Genomic DNA, 26,602 nt, shown 5'->3' on the forward strand with positions numbered 1-26,602 from the left:
ATGTCCCAAGTCCCAGGACTGGAGCATGGGGAACAGGCACCCACCCAGCACATGTTCCCAGTAAAAGCTTGACCCGGACTAGCTGGAACCAGCTATGCTATCTATCATGGTGTCCACCAACTACCTTAGTGGACACCTAATCTAGGGGCTTTTACTCCACCAAGGCCGGGCACCTTGGTGACACGTTCACGGTGCAAACAAAACCCCTTTTAGAATGCTTCCTGCAGCATTCTGGGTGACACATAGCTCCCATCATAAATGACTCCTGTCACTGCCTCACAGAATGTATAGTCCTGCTTAGGAAACTTGCCTGCCTGACAGTCCTTCCGTCCACCTGAATGCTTGTCCGCATTTCTGGTACGTCCGCCCATCTGACCATGCACCTGACTGACTGCCTGCCTTTGTTGTCCACCTGTCTGATCATGTGTACACCCCTGTGAATGCCACAGCCAGATCCCAACAGCAGGTAGGGATCTACATGTTTTCAATTATGCAGGAAGTCTACTACTGCAGGGATGCTCAACCTGTGGCCCTCCAGCTGTTGCAAAACTACAACTCCCAGCATGCCTGAATAGGCTCTCCATGCATGCTGGGAGCTGTGGTTTTGCAACAGCTGGAGGGCCGCAGGTTGGGCATGCCTGTACTACTGCATATATAGTAGTTGTCCTGCATATAGGGCAGGGATGGCCAACCTGCGGCTCTCCAGCTGTTGTAAAACTACAACTCCCACCATGCCCTGCTGTAGGCTGATAGCTGTAGGCAGACTGGGCATACTGGGAGTTGTAGTTTTGCAACAGCTGGAGAGCCGCAGGTTGGCCATCCCTGATATAGGGCATATTTACTAGTATATGTGCAGGAGATCTACGATATATACAATATATGCAGGAGATCTACCATATATACAGTATACAGTGCAGATATAGGAGATAATCTGTATATATATAGTGTATATATAGTAGATCTCCTGCATATATATACACTATCTGTATATATACAATATCTCTAATGTATACTGTATGTATAGTACATCTACCTTATTTAGTGCATATATAGTAGTATATATGCAGGATATCTACTAAAGATAAACTATTTATACACTATATGCAGGATATCTACTATATATACTTTATATATTGTATATCTCCTTCTTTTAGTGCATATATAGTAGTATATGTGTAAGATATCTACTAAGTATACACTTTGGGGGAGATCTATCAAACTGGCATAAAGTAGAACTGGCTTAGTTTCCCATAGCAACCAATCAGATTCCACCATTCATTTTCCACAGCTCCTTTGGAAAATGAAAGGAGGAATCTGATTGGTTGCTATGGGCAACTAAGCCAGTTCTACTTTACAACAGTTTAATAAATTACCCCATATATGTATACACCAGACCTGGCATGGCAGACACTGAACAAATGCGCTATGCTGTACATAGCATTGTGTGTCTTATTTACTCACTAAATCGTCACACTATACTAATCTGTGTGGGAAAGGTGACAGTTCACTGTGCGAACTGCACACTAATATTATATTCAGAACAGAATGTTGTGACCACATGAGACCTGCCAGTAAATGAGACCTATATAATGCTTATAATGCCATTGTTCTGACTACCTTTATCAGCAGAAATATATATATCTGTTTACAAATAATGTACTTTCTACAGAATGGAGCGCTCAATATCTCTGAATAGAAAGTGATAGATCTGCTGATTACAAGTTGTAGCATACAAGCAGTCTGTATGTAAGTGGCTAATAGCTGTTCAAGGAGATACTGGAGCTATGAGCTATGTAACAGGATTTAGGGGAGAAGGGAAGGGGAGCAGAGCTGTGCTGGTGCATGTGAAATCAACAGACAGGAGAGAGGTCATGTGACCAGAGCAAAAGGAACACCCACAGAGCCTCACAGGAGAGGAGAAGAGTGAGTAAAAATCATGTGAGAGCATTTCTGAGAGCATGTGAAGCAAAGCTGATACCAGTAAACAAACAGGTCCAATTTTATTATGTGCTGCATTAGATATGGGTTTATTGATTTTCAACATTCAAAGGTATCCATAGCATTTATATTTGTATATTTAATGTAAGTGATCTAGCTTTCTTAGATGTATAAGTGGGGTCAGTAGACACAAAGGGGGTTATTTATCAAACCGGTGTTTAGTAGAACTTAGTTGGAAAATTAAAGTTGGAATCTGATTGGTTGCTATGGGCAACTAAAAGCCAGTTATAACTTACACCAGTTTGATAAATGACCTAAAAAAAATGTCTGCCTTGATTTTTCCATATGCCTTAAAGTTTTTGGGCAAGAAGGCTGAATACATTTTTACAATCAAATAATTCCTGTGGAAAATTAAAATCTTTAAACAATTGAAACTTTTCAATTTTGCATCCGCTCTCCACCATTGCTTCCCTGACAAACTGTTCATCAAGTGACAAAAGTGGAAGCTTTGCCTCTCCAACCCAGTAATATGAAGCTCCTATGTAATCAATAAAAATCAGATGTCCTCCTGGTTTGATCAGAGATACAACGTTCTTAAGAGAAATTTTAAAGTCTGTTAAAGTTTTGCAGGTACATATAAGGCAGCTGCAAACTAACACACAGTCAGCTAAAGGAAGAGAATTAGGATGTAGTGGGTTGCTCAAGGTGACATCAGACTTCATGAGAGAGACCATTCTTCTTATCTTCTCTTCCTTCCCCCTCAGAGTTGATCTAGGAGGAAAAGTGGGATTAAATTTCAGCAGTGGGATGATACAATTGGTTGAATCAGCTTTAAGAGTTTGTCTGACCCCCAAAGCAATTTTAATTTAGGTCCTGAAAGTGATTACCATTAAGAAAAAAAAAAATATATCATCTATTCATTGATATTCCTTTCCAGCATTGAGAGCCTCATCCCCACTGCTTCCGGTCCCCAATGGACTGGAAGTGTGACGCTCAGTCCATCGTCACATGAAATGCTGCAGCTTTTCACTGGACAGCAGTTATGTGTTACTTAGGGGCACGTCACTGCTGAAGCCAGTGAATGGCTGCAGTAGTGCACATGATTGATGGGACATCACAATTCCGGTCCTAAGGGGACCAGAAACAATGGGGATGAAACACCAGTGAATAGGTGAGTGCTTGTTTTCTTTATGCTAATCACTTTCAATACCAGAATTTCAAATTGCTATAGGGGTTCGGTTAAAAAGTTGGAACCAACTGCCCTCAATCAGTGTGAATTCAGGCTTAGGCAAGGTGCCCAATCAAAGTGATCAAAGTATTGATCTCAATATACACATCCTTTATGTCATCTGAGTATGGCTATTTGGACTCATGGCATTTACAGTTAGACTTCATTGGGACTATTGATCTCAATATATTCATTTTGTATGCCATTGGAATACAACTGTTTGGGTTCCCGATTGTTGTGGACTGTTTATCTTTGTGCCATTTTTGACAATCAATGGTGACAAATATCTATACATTAGGTGGTGATGATCTCTATCCCTTTGTCAGGTTATCCTTGGGGTCTCTAGGAGGTTCCTGATACAGGATCGCCCATATCAGGGTGGCTATTCTGTTTTTAGACAAGGGTCCAAGCTATCAGAAATAGATAATAGGGAGAGGTTCTCTTCCCTTACTCAAATCTGACTGATTCTGAAATTGTTACTCACACCAGGTGTTTATTGATATTTTCCTTCATATCAGAAGTTATGTTTTAATGTTGGTGGTTCTGAGAATAGATTTGATACAGAAAGTTGACCAATCAGCATAGCCACTGGTACTGTAACATGGCCATGATGGCTTCAATTCTGGTCTTAACATGGATGTTTCTCCCTCCTGGGTGTACCTACACTACTGGGAACAATAAGTGTGCCAAACCAAGAAAGCTGAATATACCTCCACCTCAGTTCAGAGCCCAGTAAAAAGACACTGCATGTGTCATTAGCTTCGAGGAGGCAGATATCTACAAATTCAGAGGTGAAAATCAGCAAAGTAGCATACTAGCATCCAAATAGGAGCCCCCCAAAATGCTGCTGCTACCAAGAAAAATACCATATCATTATTGTAACCGTAACATATCAGTGTAACACCATAGAGATGCTACATGACACCCACTATGGAAAAAAAAACATGGTGAATTGCATAGAAGAACACAGACAAGGGGTAATAAACATAAAGGGAACCTGTCACCTGGATTTGGGGTATAGAGCTGAGGACATGGGTTGCTAGATGGCCGCTAGCACATCCACAATACCCAGTCCCCATAGCTCTGTGTGCTTTTATTGTGTAAAAAAAACTATTTGATACATATGGAAATTAACATAAAAGAGTCATATCTTACTTGTGTAACCAGAGAAGAGTCATTTTTTTCAAGCTCTGACTCATCTCAGGTTAATTTGCATATGTATCAAATCGTTTTTTTTACACAATAAAAGCACACAGAGCTATGGGGACTGGGTATTGCGGATGTGCTAGCGGCCATCTAGAAACCCATGTCCTCAGCTCTATACACAAAATCCTGGTGACAGGTTCCCTATAAGCAGTGACTATGACATAGTGGGGGAAGGCACACACAGCCAGAAGCCTGTACTCATAGGGTACATATTAACCAAATTGAGTTACACAGAGTGGCAAAAGTGGACAATGGCTACACAGAGAGCTAGAGAAAGCACATAGTTATATAGTTAATATGGTTGAAAAAAGACATAACTCCATCAAGTTCAACCAAGGGATAGGTGGGGACGTGAATCCCAGAACGAAGTGAGACTCCGGTTTTTACACATTTTCATAAATATTAATATCATTTACTTTTAAGAATTCATCCAAGCCCTTTTTAAAACTGTCCACTGTTCCTGCTATGGCCACGTCCGGAAGAATTCTATTTCACAGATTCACAGTTCTTACAGTAAAGAGGCTTTGACGCTTCTGGAGACTGAACTTTTTCTTATCCTGTCGGAGGCACTGCCCCCTTGTCTATTGAGGGCATTTTACATGGAACAGTTTTCACCATATTTTTCACCACATGAATGATATCTGTTCTTCCAATATTACTGGTTTAAGAGCTCATGCGAATGCATTTTGAGTCCATGTCCAAAAAATGGGGATCAAACGTGGACCCGTTCATTTCTATGGGTCCCCAAAAAATGCAGTTGTCATCTGAGTGCAGTCCGCATACATGCGGCCATTCTGAAACTTATAGAATGTGTTCTATTCTTGTCCAGGACAAGTATAGGTAGTTCTATTAGCAAAATGCAGCATGCACACGTCCGGTATCCCTATTTTGCAGATCTGCAGTTTTCGGACCTTAAAAATACATACGGTCACGTGTATGAGGCCTAAGTGTTTGTTGCCTGTAAATCCACTGTGCTACCTTTTTAAAGAGTCTTTTGCCCAGGTCTCCTCCCCTTGAGGATTGATGGACCTACATATTGGCTACCACCGATACACGTTGCCAGATAAACTATGGTACTTCCTCATTTTTACAGTTGACAAATTTCCAGTTTAAATAATAAATCAAGTAAAGATACTTGTAAACTTCTTATGACCATTCAGAATAGAGCCACATGCTATGTAAGAGCCACTTCTGAAAATGTGCATTGTTCTGTTCGTCATATCTAACTCATAGGGGACTGATATGAACTATAGACCAGTCAGTCTCATAGATTTTCAGATTTCCCCCTCTGTGGTATGTGGTAGATTGACTACTGGACACCAGATGTCCAATATCCAGTTCAATGTATAGCAGATTGGTCGGCACCCCCAGTTGATAAGGTGGTGCTCAGTGGTACAAAAGGTAATTGAATCAAGTGTATCTGTCACAACCAGACAGCTGAGAAGCTCTGACAGAGGCCTTTCAGAACCTCCTCCTTGAGTTTCTGTGTTGTGGTATTCAGCTCCTCCTCTCGTTAGCCTCTCTCAGCTGTCATGTGTTGGACTAATTGCTTCCCTTTAAATTCTTCCCCAGAAGGCTTTTCTGGGCGGCTTATACTACTTCCTGGAGTGTGTGTGCACGCTGACTCTGTCCTCCTGTTTGCTTCTAAGCTAAGTGTTGTACCTTTATCTGTTATTTTCTGTTTGCTGGATCCCAGGTGACCCTGACTCCCTCCGTATCTTGTGTAGGGAGCCGGTGGTCGTGTCCCCTCACTATTGTAGGGTGCTCAGGGCTTTATAGTCAAGGTTCGTGGATATGCAAACCTCCACCATTCGGATCTTTGCATAGGCTGAGCAGCCAGGGAAAGTGCCAGGTCTTCTGCAGGGGTCTCCCTTGGTTCCTTAGTTTTTGGATCCAGCGAGTCGTTTATACATGTTGCTTTGCCTTGTTTCCTGTACACAGTCCGTGACAGTATCAAAACCACGGCACTCAAAACAGTTGAATTCAATCGTAGTGATTTATTAATTCCTTCCAATAAAATGTTATGCAAATTGACAACGTTTCGGTCCAGTCCTAGACCTCGTTCACAGCCTATATACAAAGATGTCAGATAAGGAGAGTGTGCTATGCAGCATCTGACTGTCACCGCCAGATCTTTGAGAAGTTCTGATAGATGCTCTTCAGTACCTCCTGCATGATCTTCTTTTGTTTTGCTTTAGTTTTGACATCTCTCCTCCCTCTCCCAGCTGTCATCTATTAGCAGTGATTGCCTCCCTATATATCTCCTCCCCATACTGCCTCACCTTGCGGTTTATACAACTCCCTGGAGTGTGCTGATGCTAGAAGCTGTACTGCTGCATCCACGAGATAAGTCTGTTTCTTTATTTCTGTTTTCCTGTGGGCTTGATCCTAGGTGACCCTGACTCCTTCCTTATTAAGTGTAGGGAGCCGGTGGTCGTGTCCCCTCACTATTATAGGGTGTTCAGGTGTCATACAGTCAAGGAACGAGGGTATGCAATTTTCTACCATTGAGATTTTTGCATAGGCTGAGCAGTAAGGGAGAGAGCTAGGGCTGTTACAGGGCTTACCCTTTTGTTCCTTAGTTTTGGATCAAGTCAGTCGGATCTTCATTTGTGTCTTCTAGTTTTCTGTAACACCATCCGTGACATTATAAACCGCCAAAATCGTCTTAAGCATGAATCCGATTTCAACCTTGATTGACCGCATGCAGGGTCTTTCACTGGAGGTAGCAGATCTCCGGAAAACTGTCTCTCAGTTTGAGGTGACCGTTTCTGCTTGCGTTCATGGAATTTGTTCTGAGCCTAAAATCTCGCTTCCGGATACGTTCTCCGTGGGTAGTGAATATTTTGTTCATTTTAGAGAGGCTTGCAAACTCCATTTTCGCCTACTTGCCCATTCCTCTGTTGATGGGGAGCGGAGGGTGGGGATCATCATCTAGCTACTCAGGGATAACGCTGAGTCCTGGGCCTTTTCGCCGCCGGTGGGGGCACAGCCCCTCCGTTCAGTGGATTATTTTTTTTTAGCCCTGGGTCAGATATATGATGATCCGGATCGTATTTCTCTGGCGGAATCTAAACTGCGTCTTTTATGCCAGGGTAAACAGTCCGCAGAGATATACTGTTCAGAATTTCGGAGATGGGCACCTGATACTGGTTGGAATGATGCTGCACTTCGAAGTCAATTTTGCCATGGTCTTTCAGAGGGATTGAAAGATGCATTTGCCTTTCATGAGAGACCCACCTCCTTGGATTCTGCCATGTCTCGGGTTGTTTGTATTGACAGACTTCTTAGAGAGAGAGGAGAGATCACTCCTTCCTGTCATACTCAGTCCAAGGACAGTGGGGTGGTCTCATTCAGTGCGCAGGAGCCTCAGTCTCTCTCAGTCCTCTCTGAGCAGGAGCCCATGCAGCTAGGTTTGCTTGCCTCTGACAATAGAGGATTCAGCTCTCAGAGGAGGGTTTGTTTTTGTTGTGAAGGTATAAATCATTTGGCAAATGTTTGTCCCTCTAGGAGATTCAGGCAGTTTTTGAGAGTAATAAAGAAACAAAAAGTAAAAAGTCCTCTAAAAACGTTCCATCTGTTACTATTGGCAAGGTGGATGCGGAAATTGAAGGTTTTCCGTTTGCTTGTAGTTCCCGTTGCCTACCGTCTTGATCTCCCTCAGACTTGGAAGATCCATAATGTTTTTCACAAGTCCCTATTAAAACCTTATGTCCAACCCACTGTACCCTCCTCTTTGCCTCCTCCTCCGATTGTGGTTGATGGTAATCTTGAATTTCAGGTCTCTAGGATTGTGGACTCTCGTATTGTCCGTGGTTCTCTTCAGTACCTCGTTCATTGGGAGGGTTATGGTCCTGAGGAGAGGATGTGGGTTCCAGTGGCGGACATTAAGGCCACTCGTCTTTTCAGGGCATTCCATAGGTCCCATCCTGAGAAGGTGGGCTCTGAGTGTCCGGAGTCCACTCGTAGAGGGAGGGGTACTGTCACCACCAGATCTTCAGTGCCTCCTGCATGATCTTCTTTTGTTTTGCTTTCGTTTTGACATCTCTCCTCCCTCTCCCAGCTGTCATCTATTAGCAGTGATTGCCTCCCTATATATCTCCTCCCCATACTGCCTCACCTTGCGGTTTGTACAACTTCCTGGAGTGTGCTGATGCTAGAAGCTGTTACTGCTGCATCCACGAGATGAGTCTGTTTCTTTATTTCTGTTTTCCTGTGGGCTTGATCCTAGGTGACCCTGACTCCCTCCGTATTAAGTGTAGGGTGCCGGTGGTCGTGTCTTCTCACTATTATAGGGTGTTCAGGTGTCATACAGTCGAGGAACGAGGGTATGCAATCTTCTACCATTGAGATTTTTGCATAGGCTGAGCAGTAAGGGAGAGAGCTAGGGCTGTTACAGGGCTTATCCTTTTGTTCCTTAGTTTTGGATCAAGTCAGTCGGATCTTTATTTGTGTCTTCTAGTTTTCTGTAACACCATCCGTGACACTGACGTCATGCCAGATGAGCGCATGCACTCTAAAGTAAGTAAAGATCAGGAGCGGCAGGGCAATGTTGTGGACTGCACGTGCACGGCATAGCGCAGCGCTAGTAAGGAGTAAGTAGCTCAGCTAGCGCATGTGCCTGTCTGGCATGATGTCAGATGCTGCATAGCGTGCTCTCCTTATCTGACATCTTTGTATATAGGCCGTGAACAAGGTCTAGGATTGGACTGAAACGTTGGCCATTTGCATAACATTTAAATTACTATGAATGAATTCAACTATTTTGAGTGCTGTGGTTTTGATCAGTGTCGGACTGGGGTACTTAGGGCCCAGCAGTGTAACTGATTCTGGGGTCCCACCTTAGGGCTCCTGCACACTAACTTTTTTTTCCATGTCTGTACTAGCCACTTCACTTCAACGGAGCCGCAAAAAAAATAAATGACTCTGTGTGCATTCTGTGTCTGTATGTCCGCATGGCCGTTCTGCAAAATGATTGAACATTTCCTATTATTGTCCACATTACAGACAAGGATAGGACTGTTCTATTAGAGGCCTGCTGTTCTGTTCCGCATAATGTGGAATGCACACACCCGGTATCCATGTTTTGCGGATCCGCAATTTGCAGACTGCAAAACATCCAATGTTCATGAGCCCTTACAGTGATAACAGAAACATTAAAGATGAAGTATGATGGCAAATATTCATGTGGCAGAATTTACACATATGGATATCCTGCACTTAAGTCAGTCAGAAACAAGACACATGCAGCTCACACCAATCACTCATTGGACAGATGTGGGACACAAGAAACTTATATATGGGTCACATGCCACTGATGCATATGTCACATACTGCACATACACCACTGACACATAGATCATATATAGCACACACCAATCACACATAGGAAACACGCAATGCACACACCAAGACATTTATGCCTAACCCTATTAAGTGTAGCACACTTAAAGGGGTTGTCTCACTTCAGCAATTGGCATTTATAATGTAGAGAAAGTTAATACAAGGCACTTACTAATGTATTGTGATTGTCCATATTGCCTCCTTTCCATCACATTATACACTGCTCGTATACATGGTTTTGACCACTCTGCAATCCAGCAGCAGTGGCCGTGCTTGCACACTGTTGAGGAAGGGTTGAGACGTATGCATATATATCCATGCATGCCTGCAAACACGTGCGGGCATGTATGGTATATATGTGCATACATTAACCACAGCATCATGGGACGATGTGCGCAGATGTGCCCAGCATCTGCGCACGTCTGCCCATGGTGATCCCCAGGGGCTCATGGTGGCCCCTGTGGGAAATATGTGCCTCCTTTAGACCGTGCCCCTTATAATATATATATGGCTGTGGCCCCTTATGACATATAGAATACATTATGCCCCTTATATATGTGTATATATATTATCAGGAGGACATATATATGTATCTGCCCCTTCTTTGATATATGGGCCCCTTTATATGGCCAATAGGGATATATATTTCCTGTATGGCCAGTGGGGACATATGTATGTCCCCTGTATGTGATGCCCCAGGTATATGAGAGTGTGTGTGTGTATATATAGATATGTGTGTATGTATTTGCACACATGTCTTTATGTATATACACTTGTGACTGCATGACAGTATGTATGTGGGCTTATTGCTGCCCATTCATACCCCCGGTTTTGTATGTGTATGGGTTTATAGATGTGGATATATATATGTACTATGTATATGTGTATAATTGTGCATATGTGCGTATATACATATATATACATATATATATTGGCCCTGTATGGCCAGAGGGGGGAAGGTCATAGTGTTATGTCTGTATATGTGGATATGTCTGTATGCTGCACACATGTCCATTTATACTTACATTAGAGTTGGGTATATATAGATATGCCCCAATTGTCTTATATGCATGTGGCCAGTTATGTCCCCCAGCCATGGAGCCCCCCCGCCTACCTGCGGGTGATGGCAACAGATGGCTAGATTGTCCAGTTTCTGGTGACTTCAAAGGCAATTGATTTGAGGTTTATCAGCCTATTTACTATGCGGCCCCACTATGTGTTTGTGACATGGCTGGGCGTGTGGTGCTGTGAGCCTCAGGGGGCCAGCCAGTTGTCTGCTGCAATCTGAGTGCATGCATTCCGTCACACGCACACGATGATGTCACACCCCTGGAAAGGGGGGGGGGGGGGTGAGAGTGACTTATATATCAGTCCAAGACAAAGGAACAGGGCTCTTTCAACCAGACTACAATCAGAGAAACATGAGGACTGCTGCCTGAAGGAAGAGAGGCCCATTTTGGCCCTGGAGATGGCTGAGTATATGCTGGCATGGCATTGTACCTCCCTTGCAGTGCCAACCATATTCACCCCCCTTATTTCCCTACCACTATCCTAACCCTTTGTATCCCAGACCCCATGCTGCCCCTTGTAACCCCTGATATCCTTTATCCATTAACCCCTGCTGCAACAGTCCCCTGTTAACCGCCTTCTCCTACTCTGCACACCTTCTCCTACTCTGCCCTGCTGTGTCCCTGGACCCTTGCTGTATACAAACTGTATAACCCTCTTGTAACCCCGTAGGAACAGTATAGAGCTAGGCGGGTGGGTTGTTATACTTGTATGTGTGTATTGTATAGTTAGTTTGTGGGTGGAATTTGGGAACGTGTAGTGTAGTTTGAGTATTGCATATGTGTAGTGCTGTGTATTGTTAGTGTATTGCGTGCTTAGTGTGTTAAATAAATACCGTTATATTTGTACCCTTTGTGTAGCGTGTACTTGTTAGCGGTAGCGAGTTAGTAAGGCGCATGCAGCTAGTATTAGTGATTAGTGTAAAGCATAGCGAAAGTATTGTGTATTTATTATATAAAGGCATAAATAGGCGGAGTCATCACCAGGTGGTTCCTCCTATTTAGGAATATTAATTATCGATATTCGCATAATATTGGTGATTAATATTCCCCCTTTACACACACTATAGGTAAAGGTGTTGGCCTATGTGCACTTCCGGCCTTTTGCTAAAGTGTGTAAGCATTGTTGTGCCTTTTCATAGGTAAATACATTGATATCCAATTCATTCTAGTCAAGATGAATGTTCATTGCCTTTAAGAGCCATGCTCGACTATAGTTACAATTTTGTATGTCTAGAGTAAATCAAAGTAAGGTCGCACAAAGGTTCCACTCTTTAGTGTTATTCTTCTCATGAATGTACCAGTCTGAGAAGAATCCTTCTTGTCTACTTTTAAATTTATGACGGGAGATAAAGATGAGCTCTATGCAGCTGGTGATAATTACCTATACAATTAGGTATTTATTAATGAAGCAAAATATATAATATGTATGTATTCATTTAATGAGCCTTAGTCCTTAGCATAAGACAATCAGTCGAACATATAATATGTATTATATTATACTGTTATATGTTATGAAGACAACATGTATCCAGTATATTATATATATTTCTCATTAGGAGAATCTTTGTCTCTAAAAGAGTGTCTGTGAAGATGTGTGTTTTGTAACAATTATTCACTCTTTGGTATGATAGGAGGTACTGATATCTCTGTAAGAAAACATGGACATTCAAGCTATTTACGATACATAAATCAACAGTGTGAGAAACATTCAGAGAGACGCCTAGAGGTCTGTCTCTAATTGCTACAAGTGTCAGAATTGATTCCTATAGCTTTGAATTAAAGCTTTTAAGGTCAAAATGTATGGAATATGTTTTATTCAGACTTACATAAGTTAACCCTTTATACTATGATGTAAATAGCTTACACAGCAGTGCCACCTAGGTATGAGTAGGTGACATTACAACAGTAGCAAAAGTGCATTTTGGGTAAGGTTATGATGTCACATTTTTATCAATGGTCACGCCCATCCGACAATGATTGGAAAGTTCCAAACTAGGAAGGTGTGTCTAACTGATAAGTTTGTGATCATAAACCATACACAGGAGGGAGACAACACACACAAGAAAGAGGAGAGGAGAAAGAGGAAAGAGAAGTTAAGCTCTTTAGAGGGGTCTATCAAGATGAAAGCCATGGTGAGATGTGCTATGATGGACCACCCAGCTTTCCTAGGAGCAGAACTGAGATTTCTACTAGGACTTGGTAAGAGATATAGAAAATGATATTTCATTTTTTAAGACTAATTTAATAGTATTTGTTATAATTTGGATGATTATGGTTTACAGCTTATGAACCCGCAAAGTCACAATTTTGAGGTACCCTTTGCTCAGGGGGTATGGATTAATTAGCTGACTAGAGTGTGACACTTTGAGCCTAGAATATTGAACCTTTTAAAAAAAAAATCAAATTTTAAGCTGCATTAATGCTATTCCTTTTAATTTGTATTACTGAAATAAATGGACATTTGCATGATAGTCTAATTTTTCGAGTTTCACGTGTATGTCCCACATTGTCTGGTATTCCAGCTCAGCTGCTTCCTGTCACCCACCAAAATCCACATCCACTTTCAAAACAAAGAACAATAGTGAATGCTGGCCTAGCTTGTCTTGTGAATTTGACTACATGTACCTTTATACAGTGCCTTTCAAAAGTATTCACCCCCTTGACTTTTTTCATGTTTTGTTACATTACAGCCTTAAGTTCAATGTTTTGTTAATCTGAATTTTATGTGATGGATAAGAACGCAATAGTCTAAGTTGGTGAAGTGAAATGAGAAATATATACAGTACAGACCAAAGGTTTGGACACACCTTCTCATTCAAAAAGTTTTCTTTATTTTCATGACTATGAAAATTGTAGATTCACACTGAAGGCATCAAAAACTATGAATTAACACATGTGAAATTATATACATAACAAAAAAGTGTGAAACAACTGAAAATATGTAATATTCTAGGTTCTTCAAAGTAGCCACCTTTTGCTTTGATTACTGCTTTGCACACTCTTGGCATTCTCTTGAGGAGCTTCAAGGAGGTAGTCACCTGAAATTGTCTTCCAACAGTCTTGAAGGAGTTCCCAGAGATGCTTAGCACTTGTTGGCCCTTTTGCCTTCACTGTGCGGTCCAGCTCACCCCAAACCATCTTGATTGAGTTCAGGTCCGGTGACTGTGGAGGCCAGGTCATCTGGCGCAGCACCCCATCACTCTCCTTCATGGTCAAATAGCCCTTACACAGCCTGGAGGTGTGTTTGGGGTCATTGTCCTGTTGAAAAATAAATGATGGTCCAACTAAACGCAAACCAGATGGAATAGCATGCCGCTGCAAGATGCTGTGGTAGTCATGCTAGTTCAGTTTGCCTTTAATTTTTAATAAATCCCCAACAGTGTCACCAGCAAAGCACCCTCACACCATCACACCTCCTCCTCCATGCTTCACGGTGGGAACCAGGCATGTAGAGTCCATCCGTTCACCTTTTCTGCGTCGCAAAAAGACACGTGGTTGGAACCACGATCTCAAAATTTGGACTCATCAGACCAAAGCACAGATTTCCACTGGTCTAATGTCCATTCCTTGTGTTCTTTAGCCCAAATAAGTCTCTTCTGCTTGTTGCCTGTCCTTAGCAGTGGTTTCCTAGCAGATATTCTACCATGAAGGCCTGATTCACACAGTCTCCTCTTAACAGTTGTTCTAGAGATGTGTCTGCTGCTAGAACGCTGTGTGGCATTGACCTGGTCTCTAATCTGAGCTTCTGTTAACCTGCGATTTCTGAGGCTGGTGACTCGGATGAACTTATCCTCCGCAGCAGAGGTGACTCTTGGTCTTCCTTTCCTGGGGCGGTCCACATGTGAGCCAGTTTCTTTGTAGCGCTTGATGGTTTTTGTGACTGCACTTGGGGACACTTTTAAAGTTTTCCCAATTTTTTCGGACTGACTGACCTTCATTTCTTAAAGTAATGATGGTCACTCGTTTTTCTTTACTTAGCTGCTTTTTTCTTGCCATAATATAAATTCTAACAGTCTATTCAGTAGGACTATCAGCTGTGTATCCACCTGACTTCTCCACAACGCAACTGATGGTCCCAACCCCATTTATAAGGCAAGAAAACCTGACAGGGCACACCTGTGAAGTGAAAACCATTTCAGGTGACTACCTCTTGAAGCTCATCAAGAGAATGCCAAGAGTGTGCAAAGCAGTAATCAAAGCAAAAGGTGGCTACTTTGAAGAACCTAGAATATGACATATTTTCAGTTGTTTCACACTTTTTTGTTATGTATATAATTCCACATGTGTTAATTCATAGTTTTGATGCCTTCAGTGTGAATCTACAATTTTCATAGTCATGAAAATAAAGAAAACTCTTTGATTGAGAAGGTGTGTCCAAACTTTTGGTCTGTACTGTATAAGTAAAACTATTGTTTAGAAATAGAAAACAGAAAATTGGCATTTGCGTATGTATTCACCCCCTTTGTTAGGAAGCCCATAAAAAGCTCTGGTGCAACCAATTACCTTCAGAAGTCACATAATTAGTGAAATGATGTCTGCCTGTGTGCAATCTAAGTGTCACATGATCTGTCATTACATATACACACCTTTTTTGAAAGGCCCCAGAGGCTGCAACACCTAAGCAAGAGGCATCACTAACCAAACACTGCCATGAAGACTAAGGAACTCTCCAAACAAGTAAGGGACAATGTTGTTGAGAACTATAAGTCAGGGTTAGGTTATAAAAAAATATCCAAATTTTTGATGATACCCAGGAACACTATCAAATCTATCATAAACAAATAAAATGAACATGGCACAACAGCAAACCTGCCAAGAGACGGCTGTCCACCAAAATTCAACGACCGGGAAAGGAGGGCATTAATCAGAGAGGCAGAACAGAGACCTAAGGTAACCGTGGAGGAGCTGCAGAGTTCTACAGCAGAGACTGGAGTATCTGTACATAGGACGACAATAAGCTGTACACTCCATAGAGTTGGGCTTTATGGCAGAGTGGTCAGAAGAAAGCCATTACTTTCAGCTAAAAACAAAAAGGCGCGTTGTGGGTTTGCGAAAAGGTGGGAGACTTCCAAAATGTATGGTGGAAGGTGCTCTGGTCTGATGAAACTAAAATTTAACTTTTCTGCAATCAAAGAAAAAGTTACAGACGTGGACAAAATTGTTGGTACCCTTTGGTCAATGAAAGAAAAAGTCACAATGGTCACAGAAATAACTTTAATCTGACAAAAGTAATAATAAATTAAAATTCTATAAATGTTAACCAATGAAAGTCAGACATTGTTTTTCAACCATGCTTCAACAGAATTATGTAAAAAAATAAACTCATGAAACAGGCATGGACAAAAATGATGGTACCCCTAGAAAACACAGAACATAATGTGACCAAAGGGACATGTTAATTCAAGGTGTGTCCACTAATTAGCATCACAGGTGTCTACAACCTTGTAATCAGCCATTGGGCCTATATATATGGCTCCAGGTAATCACTGTGTTGTTTGGTGATATGGTGTGTACCACACTCGACATGGACCAGAGGAAGCAAAGGAAAGAGCTGTCTCAAGAGATCAGAAAGAAAATTATAGACAAGCATGTTAAAGGTAAAGGCTATAAGACCATCTCCAAGCAACTAGATGTTCCTGTGAGTACAGTTGCACATATTATTCATAAGTTTAAGATCCATGGGACTGTAGCCAACCTCCCTGGACGTGGCCGCAGGAGGAAAATTGATGACAAATCTAAGAGACGGATAATCCGAATGGTAACAAAAGAGCCTAGAAAGACTTCTAAAGAGATTCAAGGTGAACTTCATGCTCAAGGAACATCAGTGTCAGATCGCACCATCCGTCGTTGTTTGAGCCAAAGTGGACTACATGGGAGACGACCAAGGAGGACACCATTGTTGAAAACGAATCATAAAAAAGCAAGACTGGAATATGCCAAACTACATGTTGACAAGCCACAAAGCTTCTGGGAGAATGTCCTGTGGACAGATGAGACAAAAATCGAAGTTTTTGCCAAGGCACATCAGCTGTATGTTCACAGACGAAAAAATGAAGCATATCAAGAAAAGAACACTGTCCCTACTGTGAAACATGGAGGAGGCTCTGTTATGTTCTGGGGCTGCTTTGCTGCGTCTGGCACAGGGTGTCTTGAATCTGTGCAGGGTACAATGAAATCTCAAGACTATCAAGGAATTCTAGAGAGAAATGTACTAGCCAGTGTCAGAAAGCTTGGTCTCAGTCGCAGGTCATGGGTCTTGCAACAGGACAATGACCCAAAACACACCGCTAAAAACACCCAAGAATGGCTAAGAGGAAAAAATTGGACTATTCTAAAGTGGCCTTCTATGAGCCCTGACCTCAATCCTATTGAGCATCTTTGGAAGGAGCTGAAACATGCAGTCTGGAAAAGGCACCCTTCAAACCGGACACAACTGGAGCAGTTTGCTCATGAGGAGTGGGCCAAAATACCTGCTGAGAGGTGCAGATGTCTCATTGACAGTTACAGGAAGCGTTTGATTGCAGTGATTGCCTCAAAAGGTTGCGCAACAAAATATTAAGTTAGGGGTACCATCATTTTTGTCCATGCCTGTTTCATGAGTTTATTTTTTTACATAATTCTGTTGAAGCATGGTTGAAAAACAATGTCTGACTTTCATTGGTTAACATTTATAGAATTTTAATTTATTATTACTTTTGTCAGATTAAAGTTATTTCTGTGACCATTGTGACTTTTTCTTTCATTGACCAAAGGGTACCAACAATTTTGTCCACGTCTGTATGTTTGGAGCAAACCCAACACATCACATGAACCAAAAAACACCATCAGCTGGGACTGGGAAACTGGTCAGAGTGGAGGAAAAGAGTGATGGTGTTAAATACATGGATATTCTCGAGCAAAACCTGTACCGCTCTGTGCGTGATTTGAGGCTAGGACAGAGGTTCACCTTCTAGCAGGACAATAACCCCAAACAAACTGCTAAAGCAACACTTGAGTGGTTTAAGGGGAAACATGTTAATATGTTGGAATGGCCTAGTCAAAGCCCAAATCTCAATCCAATAGACAATCTGTGGTCATACTTAAAGATTGCTGTTCACAAGCGCAAACCATCCAACTTGAAGGAGCTGGAACAGTTTTGCAAGGAGGAATGGGCAAAAATCTAAGTGGTAAGATGTGGCAATCTCATAGAGATTTATCCAAAGCGACTTGGAGCTGTTATTGCCGCTAAAGGTGGCTCTAAGTATTGACTTTAGGGGGGTGAATAGTTATGTACATTGACTTTTTCTGTTATTCTGTCTTATTTGTTGTTTGCTCCACAATAAAAAAAAAATAAAAATCTTCAAAGTTGTGGGCATGTTCTGTAAATTCAATTATGCATATCCTCAAAAAATTCATGTTAATTCCAGGTTGTGAGGCACCAAACACGAAACATGTCAAGGTGGGTGAATACTTTTGCAAAGCACTGTATATATTTCTGACTTTTCTCTTCCTTGTTCCTTGAATTTTCTCTTTCATTGTTCCTTGTTTAGCTGGCTATACATTCAAGGTAACTTGTTCAGCCATCTTTATTGGAAAATATTAAAATCCTTGGTACAGTGCCTCAAGACCTGCTTATGTGTTTTAAACAAGATGTTCTTAATCATGTTTAAAGGAAACCTGTCACCATAAAAATGCAGTGCAATCTGCTGGTGGCATTTTATAGAGCAAGGGGAGCTAAGTATATTGATATATAGTTTTGAGGGATAACTTGTATTCCATCTATTTAAATTCCTGCTTATTCTGGGCTTTGACATCCATGAGGTGGTCCTATCTGTCACGGTAAGTGGAGAAAGGGAGAACACCAAATAAACAAACTACAAAAGTAACACAGACTAGGCCCCAAATCTAGCGAGGAGGGGGGATGGTAACCTCCTAGTTTTCCCTGAGCCTATCCCTGAATGCTGACAGTATGAGCAAATTCTCATGGTGGAAGAACTCATACACAGGAACCTAAGACCTGCTGAAACTTTCACAAACCCTAAATTAGGGAGTGGGGATGAGACTGACGGGACCTTCCACCGTGAAGGGACCAGCGTCTCCCTGAGACCTAGACACAACACACACACAAAGTAGAAACAAGAGGACTTAGCTAGAGATGAGTAAGAAGCAGGAGAACCTCTAACAACCAGCTTAGAACTCCAGAAGGTAATAACAACCGCAAGGTCTGCAGTGAGAGGCGGGCTTAAATAGAGCCACTAACCAGCAAATGAGCAAAACCTGTGAAGAGGTGAGATCCTGCCCACAACAACAGATAGCAAGGAAAAACAGAAAGACCTGTCAGATAGACTCACGTGCTGCAAGTCTATCTGATCTTCTGAGACCTCTCACAGGGCAGGCAGTGACACTATCAGTGATTGACAGCCTTTTCTGTATACATAATCTTAGAGGGGAGGCTGTCAATCATTGCTAGGGCCACCTCTTTGAAAGCCTAGAATGAGCAGGAATTTGAATAAAATACAACTTACCGGTATTTTGAATCCTGTCCCACAAAACTATATATAATTCTATTCCGCTCTCGCTGCTGTGTAACATGCTGCCTGCAGCTCAGACACCATGTTCAATGTGATGGGGTTCTTTTAAGAATATGTATAAGGCTAGTTTCACACTAGTGTTAAAATCTTCCAGCAGGCTGTTCCTGCAGAGGTACAGTCTGCTGGAGTTCATCTTATCTGGCATAGCTGGAAAGGGTGGGAGCACTGCCAGGCTCCATTGACCATAATAAGACCCAGAGGGGATCCAGCCTGTTTACAACATTATTGCTGAGATTGGGCTGGACAGTAACCAGTGCTATGCCAGATACGATGAACTTTGGAAGGCTAAAATCTGGAATATTTTAGTGCTAGTATGAAACTAGCCCTAGCCATTCTTTTTAGTGCTAGGTTTTAACTGTGGATTCTTCCATTGCTGGACTTTTTTCCATACTTCGAATTGACTTTCTCCTGAGATCCATGTGAAGGTTTCCATCTGAGCTACTCTACGTTGAGCTGACTATTGTTGTTTCAGTCTCAGTATGATCCACTGATTATAAATACATTCTAAGGGAGCCCCTGACATATTCCTGGTCTAGTCTTCTTTTACTTAGGATACACGTAGAAGTTGCAGAGTGTCTAGATGCTGTGTATCAGCAAAAAGAAGGTGGAATCAAAGTTCAGGAGGCAGTTGGGGAAGTTTTAGGAGTGTACACCACAGGTCCTGGACTGAAGTAGAGCGAAAATCTGTTAGGTGTCCTGGACTGAGAAACAGCATAAACAGAGGTATCTATAGACCTAAAAAGTGTAACCTGCTAAATTCAGAGAGGAAGAGCTGTGCAGTACAGAGCAGAGTATAATCTGTATGCAGGGGCGTAGCTATAGGGGAAGCAGGGGATGCTGCTGCTTTGGAGCCCAAAGTCAAAAAGGGCCCACCCAAGAAGAGGAGGACTAAAAAATGTTATTGTCAGGGCCCCCTCAAAAGTATTATAAAAAATATATAGTAGCCACTGAGGAAGAAGCAGTTCAGCTTCGAAACGCGTCTGGCCTGTAGCACTATCCCCACAATAAAATCGCACTATATCACACTTTACTGCAGAGACTGCAAGAATAGCTGTATCCATCTAACAGCGCGCTAAGAAGACTTTTACTCCGGCCGCACTCCGGTCACATGGGACGCCACGTGACCTGCCAGCAATCACGCGATCCACCACCCGGAAGTAGCGCACACTAGCCATCACACGCTGGGAGACGCGCCACCCGAGCACGCCAGACCACAGGCAGAGACGCTGAAGAGACATCTAACCAACAAGGTGAATTTATTCCTTTACACACCTCCAAGCGGACCACAGGGGACATATCTAGCCCAAAACCGATAGAACGGCATCAATCCCTTTCCCCATAAACTGGCACAGATATATGTATGATCTATACATGAACTATTCTTGTATCATTTTTGCATGAACTACTTCTTAAGACTTCACTTCATCTTTCCAGGACCTTGCTACATTTCTAATCTTGACCATTCTTGATCATCATGTTTTGATCATCATTATTTGATCACCTTTTATCCTCATATTTTTACAATTTTTTATCCACTTTTTTATCCACCATTTTATCCATCCATTCATCACTTTTTTAACCCTATTTTGAGCAACTATAGGAATTGGATATTCTAAATGAAATAAATAAATATTTTCATACGATATACTGTCTCAGTGTACACTATATCCAAACACCATACTTACCTATAGAAATACTTTGCAGCCTCAGGTGATAGAGTGCCTGTTCCACCTCATATACTTACTTGTATTATAAAATAACTGTATCCTAAAGAAAGTATTTACAGATTTGCATCACTGTGGTTGACCCTGACAACAGAATAGTGTTTCTAGAGACTGTTAACAACCAGAAATGTAAAATACATTTTACACAAGTTGTTTGCTGGTTGCATCTGTCATGTTATACCATTATCTTCAACAAAAACAATGTTAATTTGCAGCAGCTGCCTTAGTATTATTTTTGCCATTCATCCAGTACATATACAAACCGGATTCCCAAAAAGTTGGGACACTATACAAATCGTGAATAAAAACTGAATGCAATGATGTGGAAGTGCCAACTTCTAATATTTTATTCAGAATAGAACATAAATCACGGAAGTTTAAACTGAGAAAATGTACCATTTTAAGGGAAAAATATGTTGAATCAGAATTTCATGGTGTCAACAAATCCCCAAAAAGTTGGGACAAGGCCAGTTTCACCACTGTGTGGCATCTCCCCTTCTTCTTACAACACTCAACAGACGTCTGGGGACTGAGGAGACCAGTTTCTCAAGTTTAGAAATAGGAATGCTCTCCCATTCTTGTCTAATACAGGCCTCTAACTGTTCAATCGTCTTGGGCCTTCTTTGTTGCACCTTCCTCTTTATGATGCGCCAAATGTTCTCTATGGGTGAAAGATCTGGACTCCAGACTGGCCATTTCAGTACCCGGATCCTTCTCCTACGCAGCCATGATGTTGTGATTGATGCAGAATGTGGTCTGGCATTATCTTGTTGAAAAATGCAGGGTCTTCCCTGAAAGAGATGATGTCTGGATGGGAGCATATGTTGTTCTAGAACCTGAATATATTTTTCTGCATTGATGGTGCTTTTCCAGACATGCAAGCTGCCCATGCCACACGCACTCATGAAACCCCATACCATCAGAGATGCAGGCTTCTGAACTGAGCGTTGATAACAACTTGGGTTGTCCTTGTCCTCTTTGGTCCGGATGACATGGCGTCCCAGATTTCCAAAAAGAACTTCGAATCGTGACTCGTCTGACCTCAGAACAGTCTTCCATTTTGCCACACTCCATTTTAAATGATCCCTGGCCCAGTGAAAAGGCCTGAGCTTGTGGATCTTGCTTAGAAATGGCTTCTTCTTTGCACTGTAGAGTTTCAGCTGGCAACTGGATTAAACGTTTGATCTGTCATCTACGTTCTATTACAAATAAAATATTGACATTTGCCATCTCCACATCATTGCATTCAGTTTTTATTCACAAATTGTTTAGTGTCCCAACTTTTTGGGAATCCGGTTTGTAATTCTATCATACAATGGGGAAGACAGACTTTTTCCCCAGTATATAGACTTATTTTTTGTTAATTTACTTACCGATTGTTTTTAAGGTCACACACAAATCTCAAGTAGGGAGACCAATCAAAAGCATCATTTTTTCTATTTAGCCATTTGTCAATTTCCTGTAGGTTTCCTTGGAAATAATCAGTCAGATAGATCTTTTCAAAAACATCACATGCGGACAGTATATTATGTATGGAGGGACCAGCACCAATTTCAATGAAGCTCTGACCTTTAACACGACCTGATAAAAAAGAGTTTAAAGAGTTATTATTGTCACTCACAATTTCAATTAAAATCAAAGGTAGAGTAAGGCTGGATTCAGATGGTTGTTCTGATTTCCATAAGCAAATCATGGATTTTTCTGGATATTCATATGGTGTCTGAGTGTCTCCATTTTTTTGCAGACCCATTTTAAAAGCTTGCATTTGAGAATTGGGTGAGGAGGAGAATATATTGGGAGTAGAAGAGCTGTGTATATATTTAGAGTGAAAGAGTTGTGTATATATTGGGAGTGGAAGAGTTGTGTATACAGTACAGACCAAAAGTTTGGACACACCTTCTCATTCAAAGAGTTTTCTTTATTTCCATGACTATGAAAATTGTAGATTCACACTGAAGGCATCAAAACTATGAATTAACACATGTGCAATTATATACATAACAAAAAAAAGTGTGAAACAACTGAAAAATGTCATATTCTGGGTTCTTCAAAGTAATCAAACCTTTTGCTTTGATTACTGCTTTGCACACTCTTGGCATTCTCTTGATGAGCTTCAAGAGGTAGTCACCTGAAATGGTTTTCACTTCACAGGTGTCCCCTGTCAGGTTTAATAGGTGGGATTTCTTGCCTTATAAATGGGGTTGGGACCATCAGTTGCGTTGTGGAGAAGTCAGGTGGATACACAGCTGATAGTCCTACTGAATAGACTGTTAGAATTTGTATTATGGCAAGGACAAAGCAGCTAAGTAAAGAAAAAGTAGTGGCCATCATTACTTTAAGAAATGAAGGTCAGTCAGTCCGAAAAATTGGGAAAACTTTAAAAGTGTCGCCAAGTGCATTCACAAAAACCATCAAGCGCTACAAAGAAACTGGCTCACATGCGGACCGCCCCAGGAAAGGAAGACCAAGAGTCACCTCTGCTGCCGACAATAAGTTCATCCGAGTCACCAGCCTCAGAAATCGCAGGTTAACAGCAGCTCAGATTAGTGACCAGGTCAATGCCACACAGAGTTCTAGCAGCAGACACATCTCTAGAACAATTGTTAAGAGGAGACTGTGTGAATCAGGCCTTCATGGTAGAATATCTGCTAGGAAACCACTGCTAAGGACAGGCAACAAGCAGAAGAGACTTGTTTGGGCTAAAGAACACAAGGAATGGACATTAGACCACTGGAAATATGTGCTTTGGTCTGATGAGTCCAAATTTGAGATCTTTGGTTCCAACCACCGGGTCTTTGTGTGACGCGGAAAAGGTGAACGGATGGACTCTACATGCCTGGTTCCCACTGTGAAGCATGGAGGAGGAGGTGTGATGGTGTGAGGGTGCTTTGCTGGTGACACTGTTGGGGATTTATTCAAAATTGAAGGCATACTGAACCAGCATGGCTACCACAGCATCTTGCAGCGGCATGCTATTCCATCCGGTTTGCGTTTAGTTGGACCATCATTTATTTTTCAACAGGACAATGACCCCAAACACACCTCCAGGCTGTGTAAGGGCTATTTGACCATGAAGGAGAGTGATGGGGTTCTGCGCCAGATGACCTGACCTCCACAGTCACCGGACCTGAACCCAATCGAGATGGTTTGGGGTGAGCTGGACCGCAGAGTGAAGGCAAAAGGGCCAACAAGTGCTAAGCATCTCTGGGAACTCCTTCAACACTGTTGGAAGACCATTTCATGTGACTACCTCTTGAAGCTCCTCAAGAGAATGCCAAGAGTGTGCAAAGCAGTAATCAAAGCAAAAGGTGGCTACTTTGAAGAACCTAGAATATGACATATTTTCAGTTGTTTCACACTTTTTTGTTATGCATATAATTCCACATGTGTTAATTCATAGTTTTGATGCCTTCAGTGTGAATCTACAATTTTCATAGTCATAAAAATAAAGAAAACTCTTTGAATGAGAAGGTGTGTCCAAACTTTTGGTCTGTACTGTATATTGGGAGTGGAAGAGATGTGTATATACTATGAGAGGAGGAGATGTATATATACTATGAGAGGAGGAGATGTGTATATACTGTGAGTGGAGGAGATGTGTATATACTGTGAGTGGAGGAGATGTGTATATATTGGGAGTGGAGGAGCTGTGTATATACTGTGAGTGGAGGAGTTGTGAAGTTGTTTATATATTGGGAGTGGAGGAGATGTGTATATACTGTGAGTGGAGGAGTTGTGTATATATTGGGAGTGGAGGATATGTGTATGTACTCAGGGCCGGCCTTAGGTGTTCAGGCGCCCTGTGCGAGCTAACCTTGTGGCGCCCCCCCCCCCCCCCCCAAAAAAAAAAATAAAATGCTTGTTGCTGGCATCATGGCATAGGCTGGCTGACTATCCAACCAAGTAGTTACCAGCCCTTACACCCCAAAGGCCGGTGTAATGTTATACTTCCCTAGTTCGTGAGATTTCCCTACCCTCGTCACTTCCGGTCGCACCGGACATGACGTGAGGAGGTGTGCAGCATCGCGCAGGCGCACAACGACAGGTTAGGGAAATTTCACAGCAGCGCATGCGCCAGGAGCCTCGCCGGCGGTTAGGGTAGGGAAAAACTATGGGCCAATTCGCAGTGATCGGATGGATGTTTTCAGCTGAACACCGGCCGACACTGCGCATGCACCGGGAGCCTCACCAGCGGTTAGGGAAGGGAAAAATGTACGTACGGGCCAGTGCTTTTTCCCTACCCTAACCGCTGGTGAGGCCCCCAGCGCATGTCGGCCGGTGTCCAGCTGAGAAAATTAGTTTCCAATGTAGTATTAATAACTAAACAATTAAATAATAAACATATTGCATTGTCTACTTACCACCAGGACAATAAGATGATCTGGACTCTGGCTGCAGTCTGGCTCTGGGGACTCCATTGTCACTCTCATTATTCCCCCCCCCCCCGCCATCACTCTCATTATTCCCCCCCCAATCACTCTCATTATTTCTCCCCCCCCCCATCACTCTCATTATTTCTCCCCCCCCCCATCACTCTCATTATTTTTCTCCCCCCCCCATATCACTCTCATTATTTTTCTCCCCCCCCCATATCACTCTCATTATTTCTCCCCCCCCCCATCACTCTCATTATTTCTCCCCCCCCCCCCATCACTCTCATTATTTCCCCCCCCCCCCCCATCACTCTCATTATTTCTCCCCCCCCCCCCCATCACTCTCATTATTTCTCCCCCCCCCCCCCATCACTCTCATTATTTCTCCCCCCCCCCATCACTCTCATTATTTCTCCCCCCCCCCCCATCACTCTCATTATTTCTCCCCCCCCCCCCATCACTCTCATTATTTCTCCCCCCCCCCCCCCCATCACTCTCATTATTTCTCCCCCCCCCCCATCACTCTCATTATTTCTCCCCCCCCCCCCCCATCACTCTCATTATTTCCTCTCCCCCCCCCCATCACTCTCATTATTTCTCCCCCCCCCCCATCACTCTCATTATTTCTCCCCCCCCCCCATCACTCTCATTATTTCTCCCCCCCCCCCCCCCATCACTCTCATTATTTCCTCTCCCCCCCCCCCCATCACTCTCATTATTTCTCCCCCCCCCCCATCACTCTCATTATTTCTCCCCCCCCCATCACTCTCATTATTTCTCCCCCCCCCCCCATCACTCTCATTATTTCTCCACCCCCCCCCCCATCACTCTCATTATTTCTCCCCCCCCCCCCCCATCACTCTCATTATTTCTCCCCGACACTCTCATTATTTCCTCTCCCCCCCCCCCCATCACTCTCATTATTTCCTCCCCACTCTCTTTTCCACCTCTAGTGTAGCGTGGCCGAGCTCTGTTTGATCCGCGGTACAGGAGCATTTGTTTCCTGTACCCGGCCGGACTGACAGGAAGTGCACACTAAGTGAGCACTTCCTGTCAGTCCGGCCGGGTACAGGAAACAAAAGCTCCTGTACCGCGGATCGAACAGAGCTCGGCCACGCTACACTAACAGCACACAGCAGGCGCAGGCAGA

General features: G+C 42.7%; 1 protein-coding gene across 1 annotated transcript in view; it reads right to left on the reverse strand.

Moving 5' to 3' along the window:
• Positions 1 to 1,934: 1,934 nt before the first annotated feature.
• The window catches only part of LOC122926702 (nicotinamide N-methyltransferase-like), a 38,535-nt gene continuing 13,867 nt past the window's right edge, over positions 1,935 to 26,602 (reverse strand). Inside the window, exons 3-4 of the mRNA XM_044278168.1 lie at positions 22,453 to 22,660; positions 1,935 to 2,709 (exon numbers count right to left, since the gene is read on the reverse strand). Coding sequence (XP_044134103.1) covers positions 2,289 to 2,709; positions 22,453 to 22,660 — 629 coding nt within the window. The 3' untranslated portion in view covers positions 1,935 to 2,288. The remainder of the gene's footprint in view (positions 2,710 to 22,452; positions 22,661 to 26,602) is intronic.

The sequence above is a fragment of the Bufo gargarizans genome, chromosome 2 (genome assembly GCF_014858855.1).
Source record: "Bufo gargarizans isolate SCDJY-AF-19 chromosome 2, ASM1485885v1, whole genome shotgun sequence".
Taxonomy (NCBI): Eukaryota; Metazoa; Chordata; class Amphibia; order Anura; family Bufonidae; genus Bufo; species Bufo gargarizans.